Source organism: Loxodonta africana, chromosome 12 (genome assembly GCF_030014295.1).
Source record: "Loxodonta africana isolate mLoxAfr1 chromosome 12, mLoxAfr1.hap2, whole genome shotgun sequence".
NCBI lineage: Eukaryota > Metazoa > Chordata > Mammalia > Proboscidea > Elephantidae > Loxodonta > Loxodonta africana.
The window spans coordinates 55,701,357-55,713,129 of NC_087353.1; the positions used below are offsets into that span (position 1 = coordinate 55,701,357).

At 49.8% G+C, this 11,773-nt stretch overlaps 1 protein-coding gene across 1 annotated transcript in view; it reads left to right on the top strand.

Moving 5' to 3' along the window:
- The window catches only part of LOC100661465 (ATP-binding cassette sub-family A member 17-like), an 85,897-nt gene extending 74,186 nt beyond the window's left edge, over positions 1–11,711 (top strand). Inside the window, exons 19-23 of the mRNA XM_064294783.1 lie at positions 6,819–7,057; positions 8,204–8,374; positions 8,559–8,749; positions 8,875–8,948; positions 9,729–11,711. Of these exons, the coding sequence (XP_064150853.1) occupies positions 6,819–7,057; positions 8,204–8,374; positions 8,559–8,749; positions 8,875–8,948; positions 9,729–9,860 (807 nt within the window). The 3' untranslated portion in view covers positions 9,861–11,711. The remainder of the gene's footprint in view (positions 1–6,818; positions 7,058–8,203; positions 8,375–8,558; positions 8,750–8,874; positions 8,949–9,728) is intronic.
- Positions 11,712–11,773: the final 62 nt, after the last annotated feature.

An 11,773-nucleotide genomic window follows, 5' to 3' on the forward strand; every position in this document is an offset into this window, starting at 1 on the left:
ACCTAGTGTGTACTAACAACTGTGCTAGGCCCGGGGATCCCAAGAAATGATTCTGGCTTGCCAGCGGCTCCTCCTCACATGGATAGGCCGCCTGCCATGGTGCAGCAAGGGAGTGTGATAACAGAGGGGGTGAGAGGAACAGAGGCTCCAGAAGAAGGCAGAGAGGACACCCAGCTACAGGCACTCAGTCAGAGCTCTGCTCCTCATAGCAGGAACATGCATGCATTATGCTATTGCTGAGAAGTTTATAAAACCTGCTTGTACATCATTCAGAGAGAAACCAGAAGACAGTACCAACAGAATTCCCTTATCAAGGAAACCATGTTGATGGCTGGCGTTGCCGGCCTACTCTGTGGAAAGGTAGCCTCTCAGCTATGCCTGCCAGCAACTGTACCCCTGGCATAGTGGCCCAGAGACTGTCTCTCTGCCATCGCAAATCCACAGTACGTGGGCTGCAATTTAACTGGAACGGGCACATGGGGGCACTCCTGTGTGCCTCCAAGAAGGGACATGACCCCAGAAGTAAATGAGACTGCTCCTCAAGGTCAATCCACTGTGTCTTGTTTAAATGTCACTGCTGGTGAAGCCCTCTGATCATGATCCAATGCCTAGTGAAACTGTGAAGACAGTGAATATGATCAGATCAGACCTAGAGTGTAGGTCTGCTTAGCAGGTTGTACAAAGACAAGCTCTGCTGCTCCACGATGGAAGTGGCCCCGGCTTCCCAGGGCAGCTGCACTTAGGAGAGTTCTAGAAACAAGGCATCAAGTATTACCACTGCACTCCCTGCACTGATAATGCTGGAAAAAGACCATTTTTATGTTTTTCAGTGGTTTGTTCAAGTATTTCAGAGATCGAATCAGTATCTCAAGTAGCCTGAACCAAGCAGTTGAGGGCCAAAATAACACAAATGTTTAATGTAGATAAGAGGTCAGATTAGATTAGATCACTGAAAGGATAGCTGTTCTCATTCATGATTATATTCTTTATTTGTTGAAGAAAATGTCAATGATACATTTTCAGGCCCACATCCTAGTGCTGCACAGAATGTGAAGATGCATTTTCCAGAAGTTGAATACAACAAACACTACTTTAAGACATTATCTGCCACTGTCTCATAAATCAAAAAGTCCTGCCCTCTAACTGATATCTAAGGAGCCCTGCTGGCGCAACGATTAAGCTCTCAGCTGCTAACCGGAAGGTTGGCAGTTCAAAGCCACCAGTGGCTCCATGGGAGAAAGGCCTGGTGATCTGCTCCCATAAAGATTACAGCCTAGAAAACCCCATGGGGCAGTTCTACTTTGTCACATGGCATCGCCATGAGTTAGAAACTGACTCTGTGGCACCCAACATCAACAACAGCTGATATTTAGTCTGATAGAACCAGAGAATACTTGCTATCACTCCTGGCAATTTATTATTATAAATTGTTGTTGTGGTTGTTGGGTGCCGTCAAGTCCGTTCCAACTCATAAATGACCCTATGTACAACAGAACGAAACACTGTCCGGTCCTGCAATATCCTCACAATCATTGTTATACTTGAGCCCACTGTTGCAGCCACTGTGTCAATCCATCTCTTTGAGCGTCTTCCTTTTTTTCTCTGACCCTCAACTTTACCAAGCATGATGTCCTTTTCTGGGGAGTGGTCCCACCTGATAACATGTCCAAAGTACATGAGATGAAGTCTCACCATCCTCGCTTCTAAGGAGCATTCTGGCTGTACTTCTCCCAAGACAGGTATGTTTGTTCTTCCGGCAGTCCATGGTATATTCAATATTCTTCACCAACACCGTAATTAAAAGGCGTCATTTCTTCAGTCTTCCTTATTCATTATCCAGCTTTCACATGTATATGAGGCAACTGAAAATACCATGGCTTGGGTCAGGTGCACCTTAGTCCTCAAAGTGACATCTTTGCTTTTTAATACTTGAAAGAGATCCTTTGCAGCAGATTTGCCCAATCCAATACATCGTTTGATTTCTTGACTGCTGCCTCCATGGGTGTTGTGGACCTAAGTAAAATGAAATCCTTGACAACTTCAATCTTTTCTCCATTTATCATGATATTGCTTATTGGTCCAGTTGTGGGTATTTCTGTTTTCTTTATGTTGCAGTGCAATCCATACTGAAGGCTGTAGTCTTTGATCTTCATCAGTGAGTGCTTCAAACCCTCTTCACTTTCAGCAAGTAAGGTTGTGTCATCTGCATATTGCAGGTTGTTAGTGAGTCTTCCTCCAGTCCTGAGGCCACATTCTTCTTCATATAGTCCAGTTTCTTAGAATATTTGTTCAGCATAGAGATTGAATAAGTATGGTGAAAGGATACAATCCTGACTCACACCTTTCCTGACTTTAAATCACACAGTAGCGCCTTGTTCTGTTTGAATGACTGCCTCTTGGTGTATGTACAGGTTCCTCATGAACACAAGTGTTCTAGAATTCCCATTTTTCACAAGGTTATCAGTAATTTGTTATGATCTACACAGTCAAATGCCTTTGCATAGTCAATGAAACATAGGTAAATATCTTTCTGGTATTCTCTGCTTGCAGGCAAGGTCCATCTGATGTCAGCAATGATATCCCTAGTTCCACATCCTCTTCTGTATCCAGCTTGAGCTTCTGTCAGCTCTCTTTTGATGTACTGCTGCAACTGCTTTTGAATGGTCTCAGCAAAATTTTACTTGCATGTGATATTAATGATATTGTTCAATAATTTCCTCATTCTGTTGGATCACCTTTCTTTGGAATGTGCACAAATAGGGATCTCTTCCACTCAGTTGGCCAGGAAATTGTCTTCCAAATTTCTTGACATAGATGAGTGAGCACCTCCAGTGCTGCACCCATTTGTTGAAACATCTCAATTAGTATTCCATCAATTCCTGGATCCTTGTTTTTCACTGTTCCTATCAGTGCAGCTTGGGCTTCTTCCTTCAGTACCATTGGTTCTTGATCGTATGCTACCTCCTGGAAAGGTTGAAAGTCAACCGATTCTTTTTGGTACAGTGACTTTGTGTATTCCTTCCACCTTATTTTGATGCTTCCTGCATTGTTCAATATTTTCCCTGTAGAATCCCCCAGTATTACAACTCGAGGCTTGAATTTTTTCTTCAGTCCTTTCAGCTTGAGAAATGCTGAGCATGTTTGTCCCTTTTGGTTTTGTAACTCCAGATCTTTACACATTTCATTATACTCAACTATATCTTCTCGAGCTGCCCTTTGAAATCTTCTGTTCAGCTCTTTTACTTCATCATTTCTTCCTTTTGCTTTAGCTACTCAATGTTCAAGAGCAAGTTTCAGAGTCTCTTCTGACATGCGTTTTGGTCTTTTCTTTCTTTCCTGTCTTTTTAGTGACCTTTCATTATGTCCTTGATGTCATTCCACAACTCGTCTAGTCTTTGGCCATTGGTGTTCAATGCATCAAATCTGTTCTCGAGACGGTCTCTAAATTCAGGTGGGATATACTCAAGGTCATATTTTGGCTCTCATGAACTTGCTCTAATTTTCTTCAGTTTCAACTTGAACTTACATATGAGCCATTGATGGTCTGTTCCACAGTCAGCCCCTGTTCTTGTTCTAACTGATGATATTGAGCTTCTCCATCCTCTGTTTCCACAGATGAGGTCGATTTGATTCCTGTGTATTCCATCTGTCGAGGTCCACGTGTATAATCTCTGTTCATGTTGTTGAAAAAATGTATTTGCAATGAGGAAGTCGTTGTTCTTGCAAAATTCTATCATGTGATCTCTGGCATCATTTCTATCACCAAGGCCATATTTTCCAACTACTGATCCTTCTTTGGAAACCCTGGTGGCGTAGTGATTAAGTGCTATGGCTGCTAACCAAAAGGTCAGCAGTTCAAATCCACCAGGTGCTCCTTGGAAACTCTATGGGACTGTTCTACTCTGCCCCATAGGGTCGCTATGAGTCAGAATTGACTTGACAGCAGCGGGTTTGGTTTGGATCCTTCCTTGTTTCCAGCTTTTGAATTCCAATCACTGGTAATTATCAATGCATCTTGATTGCCTGTTTGATCAATATCAGACTGCAGAAGTTGGTAAAATCTTCAATTTCCTCATCTTTGGCATTAGTGGTTGGTGCGTAAATTTGAATAATAATGGTATTAACTGGTCTTCCTTGTAGGCGTATGGATATTATTTTATCACTGACAGCATCGTACTTCAGGATACATCTTGCAGTGTTCTTTTTGATGATGAATGTGATGCCATTCTTCTTTGTCATTCCTGGCATAGCAGACCATATGATTGTCTGATTCAAAATGGCCAATACCAGTCTATTTCAGCTCACTAATGCCTAAGGTATCGATCTTTATGCATTACATTTCATTTCTGACCATTTCCAATTTCTCTAGATTCATACCTCATGCATTCCACGTTCCAATTATTAATAGATTTTGTAGCTGTTCTCATTTGAGTTGTGCCACATCTGCAAATGAAGGTCCTAAAAGCTTCATTAAGGTCAACTCCACTTTGAGGAAGCAGCTCTTCCCCAGTCATCTTTTGAGTGCCTTCCAACTTGGGGAACTCATCTTTCGGCACTATATCAGACAATGTTCCACTGCTATTTATAAGGTTTTCACTCGTCAATTTTTTTGGAAGTAGACCACCAGGTCCTTCTTCCTAGTCTGTCTTAGTCTGGAAGCTCCACTGAAACTGTCCAACATGAGTGACCCTGCTAGTATTTGAAATATGGTGGCAGAGCTTCCAGCATCACAGCAACACCCAAGCCACCACAGTATGACAAACTGACAGACTCGTATTCTGATTTATTGGAAATCAAAGGACCCATCTGCCTGCACTCGAGCCAGATGTGACAATGATAATGGCTAACTTCCACTGCTGTTTACTCTTTTATATACAAACTTGTCTGATACAACAGCTAGGTGAGGCAAGTGCTATACCAGTCAACACCACTGTGTCTTAGATGAGGAAATGGAGGTGCAGAGAGGCCTCGAAACCCGGCTGAGATGTTGATGCTGTTTGAACCTACACAGCCTAAATCCAGAACCCATGCTCTGAAGTACACTCTCAATAGCACTACGGCAGCGGCTGCCTTTTGGTACACACAACTTAGTTGAACCATTCTCGGCATTATCACCCTCTCCTGGCTGGGAAACATTTATTGTTAATTTTGACATTTTTTATTATTTAAAACAATTATGGGCAAGGCTTCTGGTAATGAAGGACTAGGTAATTCCGAAGGTGATCCATTCAACATAGGGCAGCTGAGATGCTGAGCATTGCTCTTGATATTGAAGTCCTGGTATTGGAGTTGCAGGCTCACCTGGGGCAGGTGGTATCTGCTGAAGGCAGAATTCCTTTGAGCTGGAGACCTTGAGTGGCTGCAACCCAGGTACAGGAGTGAGCCGTAAGTAGACAAGCTCCTACGAAGATTGCAGCTCAGCTTGGAATCCTGGCAGGTACTAAAATTGACTTGATGTGGCCCTAAACTTCTAGTGCTCCAAGGTGTCTGGGAGCAGCAAATGTCAATCTTTTCTAGAAGATGATAGGAGGCATCCTAGGCCTCCAGTGATTCCTACAAACAATTTTGCAAATGCTGTGCTTGATACACAATAAAAAATGACCAGGTACAGGTGGATAAAAGACAACACCCTGAAATGATTTAGAATGGAGTGTGAAGAGTTACAAGGGCAGAAGATATAAAAGATGGCCCCAGTGACTCCCCATCTGGTATTTGTACCCTTGGATGGTCCCTTCCCACATCAAACCAGGGGTGATCTGTGTGACCCACAAAATGTGGCAGAAGGGATGGTATATAACTTTCAAGATTAGTTTATAAAAGACACTGTGGTTTCTCCCTGGGGCATGCTCCCTTCTGTGCCCACCCCAGGCAGCTGAGCCTGGGCTGTCCATCTGCTTGTGTGGGGAGGGGAAGGGGAAGGAGGGGGAAAACATTGGTTATTTTTTCAAAAATAGGATCCATCTACTTTAGGGGCATGCTTGGACTTGGGCACAAACCAGGGTGGTTTGCTGCAAGTTTATAGTGGTAGAAACTTGGAAATAAGCATGCATAAATTTTTGAAATGGCTAAGTAGAATGTGGACCTGAATGATGTAGCAGTGAGGTGGAACGGGGTAGGTCTGTACTTGCTGAACAAGAAGAGCTCCAAGACGTGTGGAGTTCAAAAAGCAAATTGCAGAATGACAGATGTGGGATGAGACTGTTGGACAAAGCCACACAAAAATGGCCCTGCATGGGAAGCACTCATCCACATGGGGCCTGCGTTCAGCAAAGGTCAGCGAGCGCATGCCTGGGCCTGCAACCAGCAGAGGCACCAACAGCCTTTGTTCGAATATTTTACAAAGAAAACCTATCCATATATCACATGTCTCAAAAATACATTTGCCCAAACCCAACCTATCACGTGTCTCAAAAATACGTTTAGAGGGAAAAAATAAAGCAAGGCTTCTATGGACGGCAGGGGAGAGGGGCCAGGAACACGGCTTGACGCCAGGTGGGCAGAAGGAGGAGAGCTGAGCAGCTGCCACTTCCTCCCCGATTCCAGAACTGGCTTCTCTGACCACAGAAGGCCCGTGTGCTAGTTCCAGCCCCAGTGCCGGTACAGAGAGACGCAGCCTCCCAGTAGCCACGGTCCTCCATGGGGCTGTGTACCAGGGCTGCCTCCACCGCCAGCCTACCCTGTCACCTAAATTTAGTAAGATCCGGGCCATGGGGCCCAGCCCTCAGCCCTGCAGCACATATCTGTTGTCCATCATGAGGCGCAGGGCAGAGGCAGGGCCTGGACTGGCCACATTGGAGGCTCCATGAACCTGATTCCCAGGAGCAGCCTTTCTCTCTGACCAGCTTCCTGCCTGGCTGTCTGACCCTCAGGTGTGGCAGTACATCGGCTACTGCCCACAGCTTGATGCCCTGCTGGACCATATGACAGCACAAGAGACGCTGGTCATGTACGCCCGGCTCCGGGGCATCCCTGAGTGCTACATCAGGGCCTGCGTGGACCACATGCTGGATGAGTTACTCATGTACAAGTCTGCAAACAAGCTGGTACATACCTACAGGTGAGGCTTGGGCTGCCCTCAGTCACAGGTTAGCTCCCGTTCCTGCCAGAGCAAGGTCTGAAGGGGAGCTACCTGGTCCATGCCACCCTTTTCCCTGTGAAGGGTGGGCCGGTGGTCGGGGCTGCCCCACACACTGCCTCCTCTTGGCCCTGGGCTGCAGATATGGCCTCAGTTTACCTGGCTGAACACAGGCAGACAGCATCACAGACAGTTGGAGACTGCCCTTGCATCTTTCCTCCCATGAGGATGTCCTGTTTGGGGTACATCTGTCTTCTAGGCCCACATCCCCCATCCTTTTGTCTGGGGCATCTGTGCTACTGATGTTTTGCTAAGGAAAATCCCTCAGATTCACAAAGGAAGCTGTGTGCAGCACCCCCTGGGGGTACGTGTGCAGCGGTACTGGGCAGTCCAGAGAGGCCAGCCCTGAGGAAGGGTCGGGTCCAGGCTTCAGGCTCAGCTGAGACTTCCCACCACCCCATTCTAGGCACTACACTCCTCTGTTGGCTTTGATTTCAAGCCGGTTGTCGTCTTTCTCGTTCAACTTCACAGGGTCTTTTGAAGATTGAATGAGTTAACATTCGCAGACCTTGCATATAGTGAATGCTACTGAAGTGTATGTGTTTTACAAGGTTAGCTAAAATAGCCCTCTACCCTTACCCTCAGATGGAGAAGCTCTATCCCAAACATCCAGTAACCAGGTGCCATCAAGTCAATGCTGATGCATGGCAACCCCGTGTATGTCTGAGTAGAATTGTGCTCCAAAGGGATTTCAGTGGCTGATTTTTCAGAAGTAGATCTCCAGGCACCTCTGGGGAGATTGGCAACCTTGTGGTTAGCAGCCAAGTGTTAACCGTTTGCGCCACCAGGGACCCCTTGAACATCCACAGAGACCCTCATAGATGACTCATGGACCATGTACTCACCCTAGACTCACTGTGTCCGGGGAACGGTTTGTGCCCCGACTGGACAACCCAAGTCACAGTACAGCCCTCAGTGGGGGCACTAGGCCATGTTATTGAAAGCCCCCAGGTACTTCCTGAACAGAGGTGCCCCTGTAGCCAGAAGTGGGCCCAATGGACAAGCAAGTTCACTGATAGAGACTGACTGACGAGCCTTCACCCTGACCTTCTACTCGCATGGCTGTAGTGGTGGTAACAAGAGGAAGCTGAATGCCATCGCCGCCCTGATCGGAGACCCTGCAGTCATCTTCCTGGATGAGCCATCCAGTGGCATGGACCCCATGGCCCGGCGTCTGCTCTGGGACACGGTGGTGCGGGCCCGTGAGTCTGGCAAGGCCATCATCTTCACCTCCCACAGGTACAGCCTGGTCTCTCGGAGCCAGTGGGAGGGGTAGGCTCTGCCTCCTGGGACACTCTGAGCATGGGAATCAGGAACAGCCTGATCTGGGCACCAGCACCTCCTGTCTGTGGAACATCTCTCCCCACATCGTCGTCATCATGCGCCTGCCAGTCTCAGGCCCGCCCACCTGCCTCTCTCTCAGCATGGAGGAGTGCGAGGCCCTGTGCACCCGGCTGGCCATCATGGTGCAGGGCCAGTTCAAGTGCCTGGGGAGCCCACAGCACCTCAAGAGCAAGTTTGGCAGCGGCTACTCCCTGCGGGCCAAGGTCCAGGTCGACGCGCAGAAGGTGGTACTGGAGGAGTTCAAGGCCTTTATGCACCTGACCTTCCCAGGTGCATGTGGCCAGCGGCCCACGGGGCCTCTCCCCACTGCCCGCAGAGGGGTCTGGGCCTCACCCCTGCCAAGTCCCATATCCCAGACTCTGGCGCTCACAGAGACTCTGTCTCTCCCTGTGCAGGCAGCATCCTGGAGGACGAGCACCAGGGGATGGTCCACTACCACCTGCCCAGCCACGGCCTCAGCTGGGCAAAGGTGAGTGGGCACCTGAGTGAGTGTACCTGCAGTGTCACCCATTTCCTGGGGTGCCTCAGTCCACCTCTTTCAGGTGGAAATCTCATTCAGCACTGCTGCAATTCCTCCTCTGACGTCTTCGTGGCACCATTCAAGTGGATCTCATAAAATATAAGGTGTTTGAGCTGGAAGGGACCTCAGAGATCAGCTCCTCTGCCCGCTCCATTCACTGAGGGGACCCTGCCAGCACACCATCCCAAACCAAAACTCAAACCTGTTGCTGTCAAATCTGTTATGACTCATAGCAAACCTATAGGACAGAACAGAACTGCCCCAAGGTTGTAATCTTTATGAGAAAAAGCCCTAGTGGCACAGTGGTTAAGAGCTCAGCTGCTAACTGAAAGGTCAGTGGTTTGATCCATAAAGATTTACAGCTTTGGAAACCATGTGGGGCAGTTGTACTCTGACCTATAGGGTCGCTATGAGTTGGAATCAACTCAGCGTCATTGGGTTTTTAATCTTTATGGGAGCAGATCGCCATATCTTTCTCCCATGGAGTGGCTCTTGGATTCGAACAACCAACCTTTTGGTTAGCAGCCGAGCTCTTAATGACTGTGCCACCAAGATTCCTTCCCTGAGGGACAGACAGCTGAAATCTGTAGGAAGACTTCTTGCGAGGGGCTGCAGGGGCAACTGAGAGAGGGCCTGGCCCTTCGGGGGCCTTGTCACCCCCCCAAGGACGAGCCCATCATCCTATCATCCCCTCTGGCTTTGTCTGAAACAGCCTCCTCCCTCCTCCAGGTTTTCGGGACTCTGGAGCAAGCGAAGGAGATTTATGCGCTGGATGACTACGCGGTCAGCCAGGTTTCCCTCGAGGACATCTTCCTGAGCTTTGCCAGCCCTGCACCCCCCAGCCAGGGGGCAGATGTGTGAGGCTGAGGGTGGGGAGGTGGGCTGCTGTAATAAAGACTGCCATGACCAGTCAGCCAGGTGACAGCCTGCTGCTGCTCCCACCAGTCCACCGTGCATGGGGTCCCAGTGGGACCAAGTGTATTCTCGAGGAAGGAAGCCCCTGACTCCCACCTGTGCCTGTGGCCACATCAAGACCTGCTTCAGAAGGAGCCTTGGAGGAAGCCCTGCCCGGTGCTGTCCATCCAGGCCGTGTGTCACTCCCCACTCTGTGCCCTGCACTTCCGGGCCTTCCCTGAGTACCTCACAATCTAGAAATTTCCATCAAGTCATCACACCCTCCTGAAGTGCAGTGAGAAAGTGGCTCATTGTCCTGGCCTGGGCCTTAGAAGCCCCTCCTGCCAGTGCAGAACAAGAGCACCTGCTTCCTGAAAAAGAAGAAGACTGCCTCTGAATAAACAGAATGGTGACAATTAGGACATAACGGGGTAGACTGAAGGGCAGGGAGGGCTTTGAGTAACCAGGGAGCTGTTGCAGACTCCAGGGCAGCTGTGAGAACTCAGTGCTGCCTCTAGTTTCTCAGTCCTTTCACAGCCTACCAAAAATTCACCCTGGGGAAGACAGGTAACAAAGTAACCACCTGTGAAACAGTAACCTACAGAGCCAAGTTGCCACTAACAAGCAGGAGAAGTCAGAGCTGGCTCTGGACTCCCCTCTTTCAGCAGGACGGGAGACACAAGGAGCAGGCCCCAGCATGCCAGCTCTGTGCTGACCACTCTGCTTCATCTGCACATCCGAGTCAGGCAGGGAAGACTCATCACTTCAGGGTCTCGTCCCCTTGTCTCTTGGGGTCCGCCAGGTCCCTTGTGTCCCCTGTGTTGTGATTGTCTACTTTGGTGTCCCCTGCTCAAGACTTGCATGAGGCATGACACCATGACCTTTTATCACAGGCCAAGCTCTCTGCAGAAGTCCAGTGAGCATGCTGGAGGAAGGATGGGTGATGGCTGATGGAGCGACAGGGTGGGGAGACTCCATTCTGTCCTCCAACATCTCACTTCTCCCAGAAGACCCAGTTCCTTTCTCTGACTGATGCCTTGTGAAGGAGGTGGGATTTGAGCCGGATAGTGAAGGACCGGCCTGGGTGAACACAGTTTGAATGAACGGAGCTGATCTTGGAATTTTCCCGGCTGGCGGCCAGCAAGCCAAAGAAGTACCAAGTGTAGCCCCCTGTTTTAGGAAGAGCTCGCAGGGGGCGGTGGGAAGGAGAGACTGAGGACGGACAGGGACAGCCGCTGGTCGGAGGGGGAATGCGCCCTTGAGGCAGGACAGGGGGTCCAGGGTGAGCCCGGCTACACCAGAAGAAGGACCAAACCTGCTTGCCGAGCTAGTGGAGAGAGGAGACCCCGGGATTCGGACCCCCAGCTCTCAGCACTTTCCCTGTAGGGAGGATACCTGCCGACCCCTCCCCAGTGGCTGCGCCACCAAACCAGGGTCCATGTGTCGGCGTCAGTGCGGCCGGGTGCAGAATCGAGGGCAGGAACGGAGAGCCCCAGCCCCGGGACATTGGGCTGCATGTACGCGCCCTGGAATTGCCTCGTCAGGGCCCGGCCGGCGCGAACCCGGCCCTCTTGCAGCTCGGCCTCTGCGGCGCTCCCGGCCCTCTTGCAGCTCGGCCTCTGCGGCGCTCCCGGAGGCCCCACGCAGCGGGCGTACCCAGAGGCGCCCTCTCTGCGGCCAGAAGCACCCCCAGCCCAAACTCAAGAGGAACACCCCTCCGGGACCCCAAACCCGGTCGAGGAGGCGGGGCGGCCTCGCAGAACTCACCAGTCAGCGCTCGGCGTTCGAATTCGCGTCCTGGGGCTGCCAATCGCGGACGCCAGGAGCGGGCAGGGTGGGGATAAGTGGGCGGGGATAGGGCGGGGCCATATTCGCAGCGG